The sequence below is a fragment of the Rhinatrema bivittatum genome, chromosome 6 (assembly GCF_901001135.1).
Source record: "Rhinatrema bivittatum chromosome 6, aRhiBiv1.1, whole genome shotgun sequence".
Classification (NCBI taxonomy): Eukaryota; Metazoa; Chordata; class Amphibia; order Gymnophiona; family Rhinatrematidae; genus Rhinatrema; species Rhinatrema bivittatum.
Genome location: NC_042620.1, coordinates 32253560 through 32273254, shown reverse-complemented (window position 1 = coordinate 32273254; position 19695 = coordinate 32253560). Strand labels below are relative to the sequence as shown.

The window sequence follows — 19695 nt, the reverse complement described above, 5'->3', positions numbered from 1 at the left end:
CCGATGGAATAAACTACCGTTTTTGCAGTTAAGATATGAGGGGCAGATATTCGAAAAAAGCTAAATTCAGGTTTCTAAGTTAGGGACTTATTTTTAGCCGAACTTAGGCTCTTAAGTTTTCAGCTGAAAATTCACAAATTTAGGGCCCTAAAAGTTAGAATCATAAATATAGGCCTGCTATTTATTTGCCTAGATTTAGGGTCCTAAATTAGGTGCCTATTTCTGAAAATCTGTGCTAAGCTCTAAACTGTTTCCCTACCCTAATTTTGCCTATTGAAACTAAGATCATAAATTTAGGTACTCAGCCATATTAAGTTTTCAAAAAGGCCAATTTAGGAACTTAAACTCTTTGAAAATTGACCCAAAAAGCCTGGGGGCGCTGTTGAGCAGCTTCAAAATGGCCGCCTGATTCTTTTCTGCTTCTGAGATTTCTCTTATTAGCACCATTTTTTCCCCACCTATTGGATGTTATTTCTCCCTCTTGATATTACTGGAGACTCTGGATATCCAATGGAACATGGCGACATCAAAATTGGCAAAGATAGACATTTGTCGCAGTTTCAGCACGGCGCTAAGAGGGCCAAGCAGGATCCCCTCCTCATCTACTAAGAAGGTGAAAACCAAGGAGGCCAAAGCTTCTCTTCAAACCCTTGTGTCTGAAATACTACAAATTAAAGAACTGATCAAAAGATAACACGGCAGCAGTTGCTGGTATGCAAGCGGATTTAACCACGGTAAAAATCTGACTTGTCTGGGATGAGAGAATTCATGGAAGCCGTTGAAATTAAATCTGCTGTTAAATGTGGAGAATATATTATAGCTTCAATGTCAAGTAGAGAAAAGCTCTCTGCTTGAACAGATCGATGAGAAACATAAGGGACCTTAGACATATAGGAAAGAGCTGAAGGAACAGAGACCCTATCAGTTTTCTACAATCCCTATTACCGCAACTGCTGGACTTGCACTTTGAGCAGCCTTTTGAAATAGAAAAGGCACACAGATCTCCATATGACACTTATGCCAGGGGTCCGAGTTTCCAAGACCATTCGAGTTGAAAATTTTAAGGTATCCTCAGGCCCTGGATTTCCTTCAGCGTGCCCGACTGAGAAAGACGCCGCAATATGAAGGGAAAAAAATTCTAATTCTCCCAGATCTAAACAAAACAACTGTGCTGAGCAGGAAGCAGTTTTTGATGCTACATGTTCAGTTGAAACATCTGAATGCTCACTACGGTCTTTATTATTTGTCTGCATGAGAGTGACTGTGAAAAATGTAGCAAAAAACTTTGAAGATTCAGCACTTTTACAAGCTTCTCACTGAAATGTCTGGCCAGAATAGGGAGACCCACGTGACTTTTTGGGCCTAGCTCTCAGCTGTTTTTTGTTTTTTTTTCCACTTTCCTCGTGGCTTGGTTCTGAGCTGAAACTTGTGCGTTTGAATTCCACGCCTAGATATTTCTATAGAAGCATGGTGACTCAACTGGCTTCTCTGCTAGATGTTACAAATATGATTTCCTGCCATGTTTCTATTTGCCGTTCACACTGGTTGTTGCGAGTCTGTGAGCAGGATGGCTGACATTTTATTTTTCTTTGGCCTTCAAGACAGTTTAATATGGAAATGTTTGGAGGGGGAATTCCATGTTATTTGCATTCCTTATTGCATTTGCAATTCATAACTAGATGTTTTCCTGGGGATATGATAGTGGTCTAGAACGGTAAATGTAAATCGGTTATTTACTCTTTCGGATAACAGAAGGACTAGGGGGCACTCCATTAAGTTAGCATGTGGCACATTTAAAACTAATCAGAGAAAATTCTTTTTCACTCAACACACAATTAAGTTCTAGAATTTGTTGCCAGAGGATGTGGTTAGTGCAGTTAGTGTATCTGGGTTTAAAAAAGGTTTGGATAAATTCGTGGAGAAGTCCATTAACTGCTATTAATCAAGCTGACTTAGGGAATAGCCACTGCTATTACTGGCATCAGTAGCATGGAATCTACTTAGTTTTTGGGTACTTGCCAGATACTTGTAGCCTGGATTGGCCTCTGTTGGAAACAGGATGCTGGGCTTGATGGACCCTTGGTCTGACCCAGTATGGCAATTTCTTATGTTCTTATGCGACAACTGAGGATTGACTTCTCTGCAGGATGTTACAAGCACGATTCCCTGCTATATTTCCGTTAGATGTGGTGTATTTGGTTTTTCAGAAGGCGTTTGACAAAATCCCGCATGTGAGGTTTCTAAAAAAAACTAAAAAGTCATGGGATAGGAGACGATGTCCTTTTGTGGATTGCAAGTTGATTAAAAGACAGGAAACAGAGAGTAGGATTAAATGGTCTGTTTTCACAGTGAAAAAAGGTAAACAGTGGAGTGCCTCAGGGACCTGTAGTTGGACAGGTGCTTTTTAATATATATATAAATGATCTGGAAAGGTGAACGAGTGAGGTGATCAAATTTGTGGACGATACAAAATTATGCAGAGTAGTTAAATCTCAAGTGGATTGTGATGAATTGCAGGAGGACCTTGCAAGACTGGAAGATTGGGCATCCAAATGGCAGATGAAATTTAACATGGACAAGTGCAAAGTGATGCATATAGGGAAAAATAACCCTTGCTGTAGTTACACAATGTTATGTTCTATCTTAGGAGTTACCACCCAGGAAAGTGATCTAGGTGCCATAGTGGATAATACATTGAAATAGTCGGCCCAGTATGCCATGGCAATCAAAAAAGCAAACAGAATGTTAGGAATTATTAGGAAGGGAATGGAAAATAAAACGGAGGATGTCATAATGCCTCTTTCGCTCCATGGTGAGACCGCACCTTGAATACTGTGTGCAATTCTGGTCACCGCATCTCAAAAAGGATATAGCTGCACTGGAGAAAGTGCAGAGAAGGGCGACCAAAATGATATGGGGCATGGAACAGCTGCCAGTTTGGAGAAGAGACAACTGAGGTGGGATATGATAGAAGTCTACAAAATCATGAAAAGGACTTGAACAAGTTAATGTAAATCAGTTATTTACTCTCTCAGATAATAGGACGAGACCAGGGGGCACTCCATGAAGTTAGCAAGAAACTCATTTAAAACAAATAGAAGAAAATTCCTTTTAACTCAGAGCATAGTTAAACTCTGGAATTCATTGCCAGGGGATGTAGTTTCAGCAGTTAGTGTTACTGGATTTAAAAAAAGGTTTGGATAAGTTCCTAGAGGTTAAATTCATAAACTATTACAGTAATTAATAAGCAATAGTAGCTTAAGATTTATTTAATGTTTGGGTACTTGCCAGGTACTTGTGACTTAGATTGGCCAGCAGTTGAAAACTGTTTGGATGTTACCATGTGGGTTGGCATTGAAGGTGTGTCTGAGGTAGGGAGGATGAATGCATTTTGGTCCTTGATGAAGTGTCAGGTATGCAACTTGGAGTGCTGGAAGATGGATTGGAGGAATTCTGTTTGGGAGGGAAATTGTTTATTCATTGTATATTGGATTTGTAGTGGGATAGCAAATGTTGCTTACCTGATGTAACAGGTGTTCTCACAGGACAGCAGGATGTTAGTCCTCACAAATGGGTGACATCGAGGATGGAGCCCAACCACGGAAAACTTCTGTCAAAGTTTCTGCAACTTTGACTGTCCCCTACTGGGCATGCCCAGCACGGCACTAACCCTGCAGCCAGCAGGGGTCCCCCTTCAGTCTTGTTTCAAAGCTACAGGCAGTGCCGAAAAATAAAATAAGAAAACGAACCCAACACCGCGGGTTGGCGGGCGGGTTTCGTGAGGACTAACATCTTGCTGTCCTGTGAGAACACCTGTTACATCAGGTAAGCAACATTTGCTTTCTCACAGGACAAGCAGGATGGTTGTCCTCACAAATGGGTGAGTACCGAGCTGAGGATGTCTGAACGTGCACCAAAAGTACCCAACGGTGTGCAACAGGCACAACAACTGGGGTGGAATTTGGTAGAGGACATCCGCACCCCACCGGGTAGGCGGAAGGGTGTTGGTACGTCATGTTGGAAAAAGGTTACACAAGACAGATTGGCCGAAGATGGAATCCTGTCTTCCAGCTTAGTCCAAACAGTAGTGAGCTGCAAATGTATGGAGAGAACTCCAGGTAGCAGCCCTGCAGATGTCAGGAAGCGGCACCGATCGAAGGTGAGCTACTGAAGTCGCCATGGCCCTCACAGAGTGTGCCTTAACACGGTCTTGAAAGGGAATGCCAGCTTGCTGATAGCAGAAAGAGATGCAGTCCGCCAACCAGGAGGAAAGAGCCTGCTTACCCACAGGTTGCCCTAACTTGTTAGGATGGAAAGAGACGAATAATTGAGTGCTCTTCCTGTGGGCAACTGTACGGTCTAGATAGAAAGCTAGAGCTCGTTTACAGTCGAGGGTATGCAGAGTCTGTTCCCCGGAGTTGGAGTGGGGCCTGGGAAAGAATATAGGTAGTATGATGGATTGATTAATATGAAACTCCGAAACTACCTTAGGTAAGAATTTAGGGTGAGTGCGGAGTACCGCCCGGTCCTGCAGGAGTTTAGTGTAAGGCGGATAGGTAACTAGGGCCTGTAACTCACTAACCCTGCGAGCTGAAGTGATAGCCAAAAGGAAAATCACTTTCCATGTGAGACATTTAAGGTCACAGGAGTGAAGAGGTTCGAAAGGTGGTTTCATAAGGCGACCAAAAACCAGATTAAGGTCCCAAGATGGGGCCGGAGGACGTAAAGGTGGATTCAAATGGAGCAAGCCTTTAAGAAAGCATGTTACAAGGGGTTGTGTACTGAAATAGGGACACCCCCAATACCTTTATGGAAGGCGGCTACCGCACTGACATGCATTCTAATGGAAGAGGTCTTTAGACCTGATTCTGACAAATGCCAAAGATAGTCCAGAAATGTAGGAATTGGACAGGAAAGGGGATCAAGGGACTGAGAAGTGCACCATGTTGTGTACCTTTTCCATTTATAGGAGTAAGATTTTCTTGTGGAAGGTTTTCGTGAAGCGATGAGGACACGAGAAACTGAATCCGAAAGGTTAAGTGGTTGAAGGACTAACCTTTCAACATCCATGCCGTCAGGGACAAGGCTTGGAGATTGGGATGGAGGAGGCATCCGTCATTTTGAGTGATCAGATGCGGGTCCTTTCCCAGGGGAATGTGTCTGCGGATGGAGAGATCCTGGAGTATGGGAAACCACACTTGGCGTGGCCAGTGCGGTGCTATCAGGATCATGGTTCCCTTGTCCTGACGTAGCTTCACAAGAGTCTTCGACAGAAGAGGAAGTGGAGGGAATGCATAAAGCAGACCGGTTGTCCACGTGAGGGAGAATGCATCCCTGGGCCGAGAGTGCTGAGTCCGAATGAGGGAGCAGTAATTAACCACTTTGTGGTTCTGAGGGGACGCAAAGAGGTCTATGTGGGGATAGAGAGGTCGCTACCAAGGGATTGAGTGACCACTCGTGTGGTTGGAAGACATGGCTCAGCCGGTCTGCCAAGACATTTTCTACCCCCGGCAAATAGGTGGCCCTGAGGTACATGGAACGGGAGAGGGCTTCTGCCCAAATCTGCGCAGTTTCCTGACAGAGAAGGAAGTAGCCTGTGCCTCCCTGCTTGTTGATGTACCACATGGCCACCTGGTTGCTGTTACTTATTCTTGCCTGCCCGACATTGACAATGTTTCAGCGTGAAACTCACGCCTGCTTCAGGGGACTTAACGTTGTTCCTACAATAAAAAGCACTTTAATCACCTTTCCTCATTAATTTCAAAGAAAAACTTTTTGAACATGACACTCACTCGAGACTTACTTTTTAGCTGATCCCAGCAACTCACACAGGTAAAAAGATGGCACCCAAACGCTTTCATTCACCTTTGCCGGAAGTCAGGTACTTATACGTTTGTCAAGGATGTCAGACCAACCGAAACATTGTCAATGTCTGGCAGGCAAGAAGAAGTAACAGCAACAGAGACGGCGACAGCAGCAGTAATAAACAATAAATGAGATAAGTTGTTTCAAGTTAAGAATTAGTAGAAATGAGATAATTTGTTTTAGATCACTAGGACAGACACTGAAAGGTATTTTAAAAGGGTAATCTTTAGAGTAAAATTCACTTATGGTATAAAGATAAAAAAAATGAACGGGAAGAAGTAAATGACGTTATAAAAGTGCAAATAAATGAGAGGAGTTGTAGCCTTTGTGGGCAAGAGCCCAGGAGATTGAAGCACTGAATATTCTGATACAGATTCCCAGGATTTAAAAATTAATTGATAATCTATTACTGTATTTTACAGTTTCCCTCATATGTTTGAGAAGCAGTTTTTTGGTATTGTAAATTGAGGGGTATTGCCATTGATTCTTGAAGGGACATTTGGATGCCATTAAAACGGTTATTGTTCCTAAGTTGAGCTATATCTTTAGTATGCTCCCCTTGTCGGTAGGTCAGGCTATCTATAAACAAATGAAGAGTATCTTAAATAAATTTCTCTGGAAAAACAGACCTCCTAGAATTGCATTTCCAAGCTGAAATTACCGAGAGATTTGGATGGAGTGAATTTTCCTGACTGATTTATATCACACTGTCTTTCTGTTGCCAACAGGGAAGCACATAGATGCGGGATGGAGTGAACGATCCCTGCCCTGTATGGATATCTTTTGAATGGGACTTTGCACATCCCCTTTCCTATTTCCTTATTGCCAAGTATGTGTCCACCTCAGAGGATGCTGGACGCTTTTCAAAAATTGGGAATGGAAACGGTCTCTTTCTTGATCCATTTCTGAGAGAATGCCCATTTGATATAACCTACTCTTTAAAGTTAAAACAACTGTCTGAAACTGGGTCCATTGGCAAAAAGGTGGGGTTTGGTATCTTGGTCAATTACTGGTGGGTGGTGACTGGAAATCTTTTCAAGATGTTCAGTTGGAGTTTAATTTGCCATTCCATCAATTTTACAACTGGCTTAGACTTAAAACACTGTCTTCTATCCAGTGGGATACAAATAAAGGAGCTGTCTAAGGACTTGAAATTGGGTCAAATATGTGAGATGGTTTGGGCATTCCCAAAGCAGGAGACAGGCCTTTATAAATTAATGCAATCTAACACTGCCACGTGGCGTGTGGGCACTGAGAGACTTTGGGAACGGGAGCTCGGCAGAGAGCTGGAAGAGCGCGAGGGGGCACTCTTCTGGGTCTCTCATTGTACATCTCTTATGTATTTTATTGCCCACCGGGCTGTTTGGACACCGGTGAAGGTGGGAAAGATCCTGGGATCGGGCTCTGACCATTGTTGGTCTTGACAGCTGGAAAGGGGTACGTTCTCCCATATATATTATTTTTCTGTCAGAACTTGCAGGAGGTTTTGGTTGCTGACATGATAGCGGATATGTCTTTTATGGGTTTTTCGAGAGGATCCTTCTTTTCCCATCCTTATCTGGAAGTCATTGGCTCTAAACAGAGTCTCTTGTCTATCTGGGAATGCAAATTATTTGATTTTCTCCTTTCGATTGTCCTTCAGTGGATGTTATTGTATTGGAAAGAACACTGTTGTCCATTAATGTTGGGTGGAATATGATGACCGCTCATTGTGAATATGAGAGGGTTGCAATAATTGTATACTTTCTTATAAGAAGACAGGGGTTCCTTCATTACACTATGTTAATGTGGAATCTTGAAGACTGTCTGCTGTTTTACGACTGCCTTCTTCTGTGACATTGTTTTCTTTGAGTTTTATATTGTTTTGTTCTTTTATGTTGCCAATAAAAACAGATTGATGTTAAAAAAAAAAGAAAAAAAAGATAAACAGCCTTAAAAGCACGCAACATAATTCTTTACACTGGACTTGTCTGGAATTTTTTCCTTTGAACAGAGGCAGTTACCCTTCTTCTAACTATAATGGTTTTAACCATGTATAGCTGGGGGAGAGGGAAAAGGAGCACAGACACCACCCATTCTGATAAAACAGGCAGAAATACAGTAGCTTCCATTAGCTCATATTGCTGGAGAGGAGCTCTGGTTTAAGTCAACAAATTTGCAAGAGCAGATCTCACTTACATGTACACCCTTCAGGTCTGTGGCCGCTTGCTGATAAGCTGGCATCATTCTTTTGCACACCCCACACCCTGGTCAAGGGGGAAGAAAAAAAAAAAAATAGCGTATGAGCAAGCAAACCTTAAATGCACTGTCAGTATCTACCAGGTCATCAACCTGAAACCTTATGTAAAACCGTGGCAAACTGCTTCCTTGTCCCTATTGCAGCTGGAGCAGAAGGTGGATGATGTCGCTGACCCCAACCTGCCTTGAGCACAGTAAAGGGAAAAGTGAGGTGGTGCCTGTATTATAAAAAAGAGCCCTCTACAACAGTGATGAGTGCGGTTAACAAGACAGCTAGAGATGCAATATCCGTCCCTCTTTCCACCAGATGCAAAATAAATGTTTTGCAGTTTTTTTTATTTAATAAGTTTAAAAGTACTGCTGTGCTTTTGTACGATACCAAGGGATGCTTAATGCACAAGTCATGTCAACTGCCGCATGAGCAGACAATGCCACCACTGCAGAGGTTTTGCTATCCTCGACCGCTCCTTTAAAACAGGACTGTCACATTCAGCTCCTAACATTGGGCTTTAACTTAACACACAATGTTGCATAAACAAATTCCAGAGCACGAGAGCCAAGGCAGGGATCAACTTGACTGCATGCCCATATACTGAACCCACACACAAATAAATACACATCAAAAAGAAATGGGTGAATCAGCACAAGTCTGGAACTGATGAGCAGTAGCATCAATCTTCAGTTAACCATTTCCCAATTTTCATAAACATTTGCATTGCAATTGCCTTTTTTTTTTTTTTTTTTTTTTTTAAATCTGCCTTCACTCAGCTCGTGGTTGCAACAGAGGTCTGGGTTGGTACAAAAGGGTCAGAAAATGCTCTCTGACCTTTCATAGACTACAACTGGGGACTGAATTATCAATAGGAGGATAGGAGCTTGTTTTTCCAGCCACTAGGAAGTTGATTGGAGGAGAGGGGCTATCACTCAGAAAATATAGGAAAATTCACACACTGCCACAGTCTCCATCCTGTGCCTATATAAATATAGGAAAATTCACACACTGCCACAGTCTCCATCCTGTGCCTATATAAATATAGGGAAATTCACACACTGCCACATTCTGCCTCAGTCTCCATCCTGTGCCTATATAACAGTTTCTCAAACCTGGGTAATTACATTGAGGCCTCTGCATTGCCCAAGTGAGAATGTACAATTTCGGGAAAAATCCTGGCCTTCATAAAGGGGGATTTGTTTCCTTTGATCTGCAAAGTGTATCCTTAGTACGTTTTAAGCGTTTTATTCCTCCCGGCCCCCTGGAAAGGGTTACAATAAAAATTCCAAAACATTTGCCACTCTCAAGCGTTTCATCAGGATGGGGAGCCCAACATTCAAACGCTACTTAGCCAAATAAGTCAGACATATCCAGCTACGTTTGTCAGCATATGGTCATTTCACTTACAAGGTGCATAGAACATCACCAGCAAGGGCCTCTCCTCTCTCTTCAGAAGTCTTCGGAGCTCCTAGGATAAAAGCAAAATCATTCCAACAAAAAATGAGCATTGCGAGCAGGCATCCAAACCCACTGTCCCAAAATAAATCTGTTCGCTAGTATAAAACCAGGGCACGGATAACAGCAAAAATAAAACAAATCTATTCCAGTTTAGGGGGAAAAAAATATATATGAAAGAACAAGGATTTGCACACATTTTCAGTGAAGACACCAAATCATCGAAGACTGTGATACCCTGTATTCGAGTCACAACAAATTTTAAAAATAACCGATTTCCCTTCTCCAGGACACTTACGGCTTCTAAAACTCTTCAGAGCACAGCATACATGACAGCACTTGAATTTTTAGTAACGCACTTTTTATTTTAATTTGTTTTTTTATAATTGATGATCTTAAAAGCAAATAGCAACATATAAAAAAAGAAAAAAAAAAACCACAGTAATAACCAAATACTACATCCAATGTTTGGTGATGTTTAGAATCGAGCAAAAAAAACCTTAAAATAATAAGAGGACAATTTTCAGACACTCTGCATAGCTTTCCCCCCTTTTGAAAAATCTGTCTGGCGTGCACACCGCAGGGACAAAGTACCCACATAATCTGGCACCTGCATTTACAGTCGGAGCAAAGCACGCTCCAAAAAGTATACACAGCAATTTCAAAATAAACCCACCGCGCGCGTGGTTTTCCTTCCCTGACCCAACCATGCCCCCTTCCTTCCACTCCTCCCCCGCAATGTGGGGGCCCAGTTTTCAAAAACTTTTTTTTTTTTTATGTGGGTAAACCTGTTTATCTATGTTAAAAACATTTTTACAAATTGTCCTCTAAAACAACTTCGGGTAGATTTTATAAATTTACGCGAGCACGCGTATCTTATAAAATCCGGGGTCGGCGCACACAAGGGGGTGCACATTTGTGCAACTTGTGCGCGCTGAGCCCAGTGCGCGCTGCCTGTTCCCTCCAAGGCCGCTCCGAAATCGGAGCGGCCTCAGAGGGAACTTTCTTTCCACCCCCCCCGCACCTTCCCCTCCCTTCCCCACCCCCCCAGCCCTATCTAAACCCCCCCTACCTTTGTTGGCAGATTTACGCCTGCCGAAAGCAGGTGTAAATCTGCGCGCGCCATCACCCGACCTGGGGGCTGGTCCGGAGGCCTCGACCACGCCCCCGGGCTGGCACCACGCCCCCGGTCCCGCCCCGAACCGCCCCCTGACCCCGGACACACCCCCTCCCCGTCCCTTTTACGAAGCCCCGGGACTTGCGTGCGCCAGCAGCCTATGCAAAATAGGTGCAGGGCTTTTAAAATCCGGCCCCTTGTGTTCAACTTCTCGTGTGATGGCCCAGCTTATTATTTCTTGAAGAAGCAATTTTGTGAAAGTAAACTTTTATGGGGGGGGAAAAAACCCAAAACAATCAGTTCTAATGAACTGGAGCTTGTGCATCTTCCATACATTGCAATGCCCTGGTCAAACTGGAAGCATTTAATAAATCTGTGTGGCTACGTGCAGGGCCACTGAGCCCCTTTTGTCTCTCCTTGGGCTAAATTCCCCAGCACAAGCGGAGAGTTCAGCTGAGGTCTGGGCTGTTCGTAGCAGCAGCTGACGTGCGTCCTGGGAGAGACAGTGCAGTACCCGTCCCACCTTCAGCAGCTTCGCAATATTGTTCTTTATTCTCATGCGTCCGCAGCCTGCGCTACGGTGACAGCAGCAGGCGCTCTTCTCCTACTATGCACCGTGCAAATCGTTCTTAGCACTGGAGCCTAGGGTAGAAGGCATGCACGTTTCTCAGCCACAATAAAAACAAAAACAAACAAACCCTTTAAGTACCATTTTAGCCACTTTCCAGACAGCAAAGGAGAGATGGCTTTCGATGTCAGCTTCTGGAAAAGAGTCACATTCAGCCGGTGTCTAAAATGTGAACAAGCTATTATTCTCTGGCGGTCAACCTGCGAGTCTGTCGGGAACATGAGGCCCCCCCCCGTATTCGGATGTGACCACTGTTTCTAAAATGATCAGATCAAACCTGAAAGTGCTCCCTTCCCAACCACGTGATCTGTCAAATAAAATCTTGTGAGCTGCAAAATAGTCAGCACAACTGCAAATCAGCTGACAGACGTCAAACACAGCTGACTGGGAAAGCAAAACATGGCCGGGGGGGGGGGGGGGGGGGGGGGAATATTGATTTACTGCGCGACCTCATCGACCGCCTCTCTCTCTTTGTACAGGAGACAAAAAAAAAAAACCCTCAAGCAAACAGGAAAAAAAAATTGGAATTAAATAAAGAAATGTGAAGAGTTAGGGTGGCGATACCTTTTCGCTATCGATGTGAACGATGTCTTTGGCTTCTGGGTCCTCTTCCCACAGGGGAGCACCTTCTGGGTCCCTCAGAAAGGCCAGTACGGACTAGGGAGAGCAGAGAAAATAAATTGTTAACCGGCAGTAGGAAACCTTAACAGGAGTGAGGGAGAAAGAGACCCTTTTACTGTCCTACATGCTATTTTCTCATTGAGGCCGCTGTCCTGCAAAATGTTTTTTGTTTTGGTTTTTTTTTAATCCGGAGGAGGAGGGTGCAATAATAAAATGTTATGCACAGCTGAATATACCCAGCCAGACATTGAACACCTAAATAAATAAATACATATATAGATTTGCTTGTAGGGATGGGGGGAGGGGGTGGGGTACAGGAGGGGGTGCATCCCTCTTTATGCAGCTCGGGGACTGTGCACCTATACCCTGCTCCCGGCTGCAGGATGCCCCCACCCCCCTGCAGTCAAGTCATGCACCTTGTTTGGAAGGGAGAAAGTATCCAGCCAACTTTATTTCTGCCACACTGCCGCTCGCTCTTTTTTTTTTGTTTCCTGCCCCCCTCCCCCTTCCGCGCGCAAAAGCCCGGCACATTAGCAGCACATTCCGGGTGTCTTTTAAAACGGCGAAACCAGACCACCTTTCCTCCAGGGATTTTTTTTGGCAATGCTCCCTCGGTGAACTGTAAATAAGGAACAACGATCTCCATAACTCGAGCAACGGGGCCAAGCTGGTTTCTAAGCTGCTGTAAATCCTAGACGTTCACTCCATAATCGCGCACACGCTTACTCTAAAAATACACTCGCGCCAAAAAAATTTCTTTAGCCCTTATTAATGGTTGATAGTATGTTAACCGGGATTGAGTTTTGCTTCTTTACCTGGGCTTACTATTAAAGTTCTACCGCCATGCAGTACCTAAAGGCATATTTTGAAGTGGGAGTAGGCTAAAACTTTCCTGCACCCAAGGTCGCATAGCATTAGAATAGTGCGCTCCCTCATACACACCACCTTTGCCGGGGATATGGTTTTCTTGCTTTCTAGTAAAACAAAAAAACACCCAGCATTCCACTGGGAAGGAAGGAAAGTGGGATGAAAATTTTTTTTCCCTCCCCGAAGTTGTCCTGTTTGAAATTTGCACAGTGTTAAAATTATCCTAGTGGGGAAGTCTAGGAACAGAAATGACTTCCCAGCTGATCATACCGCACTGCTGTTTTACCTGCACAGTCCGTTTACCCCCCCCCCCCCCCCTCAAGGCAATGTTCTGATCCATCTCCAAAACTGGAGGAAAACATATTTAAGGGGAGGGAGGGGGGAGGGCAGTATTTCAGAATAAGCTGAGCATCAGCAAAATGTGTCTCTTCTCAGTTCCCGAAGGTTTTAAAAACTGAATTACAACGAGGCATGTAGAAAAAGGGTTCCAGCTCAGGAAGTGGGATTACAAAGCACGGCTGACCCAATCAACCTTTGGACCATGCAAAAAATTAAAAAGCTCCAATTCAATTATAGTGAACTTTACAAACATGCAATAAAGCTCCAAGTTCTGGGGTTTTTTTTTTTTAACTAGGTTATTACCTAAAAAAAAGCTCCAACTATCAAAGTGGCAAAGCACTGAACACCAGATAGGCTCAGATATTCCTCGGCTGCTTGAAAAACAAATCTGAAGTCATGTGGTGATAATACTGGACGTCTTTATTAATTTAGAAAAGACCCATCAGACCTTTCCAATCATCAATTCCACGGCAGTGCATGGGTTGTGGGGGGAGGGGAGAGAGGGAGTGGGGAAGAGAAGGAGTAAGAAGTGAGGCAGGTACAGTTGAACTGCTCAGTGTATCTGCCCATGATGGTATTTGTCCAAACCTTGATAAAAAAAATAAATAAAATGCAACAAGCAACCCTAAGTGGAAAGACAGTCTATCACAGCTACAAAATGATTTGGTCACCCTCCCATGGATTGTTCTGCTGTGCTGACCTCCAACTTGCATTGAACTCATGTAGATTCCCTGCCAATGTACTGAATCATCCTCCTTGGGAGAGGGGCAGTTCCACACATCACAGCGAGAACCGTAGGACAAGATTTGTTTGTAACAAGAACCAATGTGAACAATTAAAGAAAAACCCAAAGCAGCTGACACCGTGTATGTTTAAAAAAAAACCAAAACCACACAGCAAGTTTTCAGGGCTATCACAAGTATCCTTTCCTCCAGCAATCTGAGTTGTCCCAAAAGCTTGCATCCTTAAATGTCTACTATAAAGCAGACATCTGTAATAGATGTTCTCTTAGGACAGCAGGATGTTAGTCCTCACACATGGGTGACATCATCAGATGGAGCCCGGTATGGAAAACCTTTGTCAAAGTTTCTAGAACTTTGATAGGCACACTGAGCCCATCAAGCCACTATCTATGCATCCATGCAGGGGTACCCCTTTAGTGTTTGCTTCACGGTTGCGAGCTCTGCTCTTCTAAAGTGATCTCCATAGTTTTCTGCGCTGGGTCCCCTTTCTCCCAGTTGGCGTTTCATAGTGCGGTGTGGTAAATGTCTTATCCTTCTTTGCGGTTGATTCCCGACAGTACAGTTTATTGGTGACCGCCTGTCAGACTGTTCTCGCAGGGTCTTGTTTTTCATGGCGCCGGGTTTTCGCCAATGCCCCTAGTGCCCGCGAACCATGTCCATTACGGATCCACATTAGGTCTGTATCTTCTGCCTGGGGGTCATTGGGCTTGGTTAGACAAAACGGAGAAGCTCTTCGGATCCAGAAAGCAAATGTTGCTTACCTGATGTAACAGGTGTTCTCACAGGACAGCAGGATGTTAGTCCTCACAAATGGGTGACATCGAAGGTGGAGCCCACCACGGAAAACTTCTGTCAAAGTTTAAAAGAACTTTGACTGGCCCCTACTGGGCATGCCCAGCACGGCACTGACCCTGCAGCCAGCAGGGGTCTCCCTTCAGTCTGATTTTCAAAGCTACAGGCAGTGCCTAAAAAGGAAAAAATAAAACGAACGCAACACCGCGGGGTGGCGGGCGGGTTCCGTGAGGACTAACATCCTGCTGTCCTGTGAGAACACCTGTTATATCAGGTAAGCAACATTTGCTTTCTCACAGGACAAGCAGGATGGTTGTCCTCACAAATGGGTGAGTACCGAGCTGAGGATGTCCTGACTTGCACTAAATTCACCCAACGGCGTGCAACAGGCACAACAACTGAGGTAGAATTTTGGAAAGGGCATCCGCACCCTACCGGGCAGGTGGAAGGGTGTTGGTACATCAGGTTGGAAAAAGGTTACGCAAGACAGATTGGCCGAAGATGGAGTCCTGTCTTCCAGCTTTGTCCAAACAATAGTGGGCTGCAAAGGTATGGAGAGAACTCCAGGTTGCAGCTTTGCAGATGTCAGGAAGCGGCACCGAATGAAGGTGTGCCACTGAAGTCGCCATGGCCCTCACAGAGTGTGCTTTAACACGGTCTTGAAAAGGAATGCCAGCTTGCTGATAGCAAAAAGAGATGCAGTCCGCCAACCAGGAGGAAAGAGCCTGCTTACCCACAGGTTGTCCTAATTTGTTAGGATGGAAAGAGACGAATAATTGAGTGCTCTTCCTGTGAGAAACTGTACGGTCAAGGTAAAAAGCTAGAGCCCGTTTACAGTCTAGGGTATGCAGAGTCTGTTCTCCGGAGTTGGAGTGGGGCCTGGGAAAAAAGATAGGTAGTATGATGGATTGATTGATATGAAACTCCGAAACTACCTTAGGTAAAAATTTAGGGTGAGTGCGGAGTACCGCTCGATCCTGCAGGAGCTTAGTGTAAGGCGGATAGGTAACTAGGGCCTGTAATTCACTAACCCTGCGAGCTAAAGTAACAGCCAAAAGAAATAACACTTTCCAAGTGAGATATTTCAAGTCACAGGAGTACAGAGGTTCGAAAGGTGGTTTCATTAGACGACCAAGAACCAGATTAAGGTCCCAAGATGGGGCCGGAGGACGTAAAGGTGGCTTCAGATGGAGCAAGCCCTTAAGAAAGCGTGTTACCAGGGGTTGTGTACTGAAATAGGGACACCCTCGATACCTTTATGGAAGGCGGCTACCGCACTGACATGCATCCTTATGGAAGAGGTTTTAAGACCTGATTCCGATAGATGCCATAAATAGTCCAAGAAGTCAGAGATTGGACAGGAAAGGGGATCAAGGGAGTGAGAAGCACACCATGATGTATACCTTTTCCATTTGTATGAACAGGACCTTCTGGTGGAGGGCTTTCGTGAAGCTATCAGGACACGAGAAACTGAATCGGAAAGGTTAAAAGGCTGAAGGACTAACCTTTCAACATCCATGCAGTCAGGGACAAGGCTTGGAGGTTGGGATGGAGGAGGCATCCGTCGTTTTGAGTGAGGAGATGCGGGTCGTTTCCCTAGGGAATGTGCCTGCGGATGGAGAGATCCTGGAGTATGGGGAACCATACTTGGCGTGGCCAGTAAGGTGCTATCAGGATCATGGTTCCTCCGTCCTGGCGTAGCTTCACGAGAGTCCTCGACAGAAGAGGAAGTGGAGGGAATGCATAAAGCAGACCGGTTGCCCACTTGAGGGAGAAGGCATCCCTGGGCCGAGAGTGTTGGCTCCGAATGAGGGAGCAGTAATTGTCCACTTTGTGGTTCTGAGGGGACGCAAAGAGGTCTATGTGGGGATAACCCCATTTGTGAAATAGAGAGGTCGCTACTAAGGGATTGAGTGACCACTCGTGTGGTTGGAAGACACGGCTTAGTTGGTCTGCCAATACATTGTCCACTCCCGGCAGGTAGGTGGCCCTGAGGTACATAGAATGGGAGAGGGCTTCCGCCCAAATCTGCGCAGCTTCCTGACACAGAAGGAAGGAGCCTGTGCCTCCCTGCTTGTTTATGTACCACATGGCCACCTGGTTGTCCGTTTGGATCAAGATGACTTGATTCGATAGGTGAGCTTGGAAAGTTCTGAGTGCGTAGCGGATTGCTCTCAGTTCCAAGAAATTTATCTGGTGTTTGGCTTCCTCTCGAGACCAGACTCCTTGAGTTTGGAAAATATCTACATGGGCTCCCCAACCGATGTGGGATGCGTCGGTGGTTAGGATGACCTGCGGATCTGGTAGGAGAAAGGGTAAGCCCTGAAGGAGGTTGACACGATTTGTCCACCAGGTTAAGGACAGGCATAGCGCTTGTGTAACTGTGACTATGGAGGACAGAGGCTGAAAAGCTTGAATCCATTGGTGTCGCAGAGTCCATTGTGTTACTCTCATGGCTAGTCGAGTCATGGGAGTGACTTGAACCGAGGATGCCATGTGTCCTAAGAGGACGAGGAACTGGCGAGCCGTGGCTGTGGTTTGAGACTGGAGCTGGCGAGCTAAGGATATTAGGGTTTGAACCCTTTGATGAGGAAGGTAAGCTTTTGCCTGTAAGGTGTCCAAGTCTGCCCCAATGAAGGATAAGGTTTGAGATGGGACTAAGCAAGATTTCTCGTAATTGACAAGAAACCCTAAGGAAAGGAGTGTTTGAATTGTCAATTTTAGGGAGGAGTGAGCAATCTGTTGGGTGGAGGCCCTGATTAGCCAATCGTCCAGGTAGGGGTAGACGTGGACACCTTCCTTCCTGAGGAATGCTGCTACCACAACGAGGCATTTGGTAAAGACCCGCGGTGCAGATGCCAGGCCGAAAGGAAGTACTCGATATTGGTAATGGTTCCGGCCCACCAGAAAACGTAGGTACTTGCGATGAGATTGTGTTATCGCAATGTGGGTATAAGCGTCTTTGAGGTCGAGAGAGCACAGCCAATCTCCCCTTTGCAGCAGAGGGAGAAGCGAGCCTAGGGTTACCATCTTGAACTTTTCTTTTTGAAGGTACTTGTTGAGGGCTCGAAGGTCTTTGGTATTAGAAAGTACCTGGAGTAGAATCCCTTTCCTCGTTGAGAGGGAGGGACGGGTTCTATAGCATTTGATTGTAGAAGAAGGAATACTTCTTGTTGTAATTGAGTCAAATGGCTAGTTAGACTCCATGCTTGAGGAGGCGGGGAGTCTGCTGGAAGAGTGACGAAGTTGAGGTGGTAACCCTGTGCGATAATCGCTAAAACCCACTGATCTGAGGTGATCTGTATCCAGTGTTGTAAAAAATGGTACAGTCGACCTCCCACAGGGATGTCTGGAAGAGGGGTTTGGCATGTGCTCTCTACAGGGAAGTCAAAGGCCCGCCGCAGGTCCCGGGGGTGGGGCTACAGTAGGTCTTTGCTTCCGAGGCTGGCGTGGCTGAGCTCTGTTGGAGGACCGTGCAGGTTGAGGCCTAGCCGATGGAGGATAATAACGCCGTGGACGAAAGAACGACTTTTTAGTGTCCTTCTTTGGAGGTTGTTTGGAGGATACCTCAGCTGGAATGGAAGAGAGCTGTTTCAACGTCTCGTGGTGATCTTTTAATTCAGCTACAATTTGCTGAATTTGTTCTCCAAACAAATTGTCCCCTAAGCAGGGTAAATCAGATAGACGGTCTTGGACTTCTGGGCGAAGGTTGGATGATTTTAACCAAGCCCAACGTCTGGCTGAGATTGCTGTGGCCGAAACTTTTGTGGAAGCATCAAAGATGTCATAGGCTGTTCTAATTTCGTGCTTCCCTGCCTCAAAGCCTTTGTGGAGAAGGGCTTGAAGCTGCGGTTGATATTGATCCGGCAAGGTGTCAGCGTAGTCTTGCATCTGCTTAAGGATGGCTCTGTTGTATTGAGTCATATAAAGTTGATATGAAGCTATGCGTGAAATCAACATAGCTCCATGATACACTTTCCGTCCCACACTATCCAGGAATTTGTTGTCCTTGGTAGGTGGAGTAGAAGAATGTGATTTCAGACGCTTGGCTTTCTTTTGCGCGGACTCAACTACAACCGAGCGGTGATCTAGTTGGGGCTTCTGAAATCCTGGTGTTGACTGAACGAGATATGTTGAGTCAGCTTTCTTGTTAACTGGGGAAACAGATGAAGGAGATTCCCAGTTTTTCTTCAACAGATCCAGAAATACCTGGTGAATAGGGATGGAAGCGATGATTTTAGGAGCATCCAGAAATTGGAGCACTTCCATCATCTGGTGTCTGTCATCGGTTTCAGATTGTAGCTGAAAAGGTACAACTTCCGACATCTCCTTCACAAAACTAATAAAAGAAAGATCCTCAGGAGGAGAACGTTTTCTACTCTCTGTAGGAGATGGTGGTGAAGGCAAATCGGTGTCAGAAGATGTATCATCACCCCAGGTATCGTAGGGATCATGTGGGGGTTGAAGCCCTGAAGGACCTGGTTGAGGATCCACCGGCATCGAGTGAAATCTTGAAGGCATCGGTGCTGAAGGCGGAATTGGGTATGGCATCGAGGGCGCCGATGGAATCGGTGCTGGTCTTGGAATCGATGGCGCCGAAGGATAAATCGGTGGAGATATACGAGAAGGCACCGATGGGACCACCCCAGAAGGGGGAATCAGGAACGGTGTTTCTCCTGCCGATGAGAATCCAGTCGGAGACGGTGGAGTCGTCGGTGCTACTGGAATCACCGATGGAAGGGCCTTCATGAGTGCCTCCATGCGATGCAGTAGCGGTGCCAGCGCTTCCACTAGAGGCTCGGTGGTCGGTTCCCTCCTCGGTGCCGGAGTCGGTGCCGGTGGAGGTTGGAACCTTCGCATCGCTTTTTCGATGGCCTCCTGGACCAGCCGGTCCAGTTCTGCCCGGAGACCAGGGGTAACAATACCCGGCTCGACGGGAGAGGGAGGCTGAGGCAGAGCCGGAGGGACCACCGTAACCGGTGGGATCACAGCTCCCACACCCGGAGAGGGTGAGGGTTTCCTCGGTGCCTGCGATCGA

General features: G+C 45.5%; 1 protein-coding gene across 1 annotated transcript in view; it reads right to left on the bottom strand.

Annotated features, from left to right (window-relative positions):
- PDIA5 (protein disulfide isomerase family A member 5) overlaps positions 1-19695 on the bottom strand; it is a 316663-nt gene that overhangs the window by 189768 nt on the left and 107200 nt on the right. The window contains exons 6-8 of the mRNA XM_029605221.1: positions 11860-11952; positions 9503-9563; positions 8044-8111 (exon numbers count right to left, since the gene is read on the bottom strand). Of these exons, the coding sequence (XP_029461081.1) occupies positions 8044-8111; positions 9503-9563; positions 11860-11952 (222 nt within the window). The remainder of the gene's footprint in view (positions 1-8043; positions 8112-9502; positions 9564-11859; positions 11953-19695) is intronic.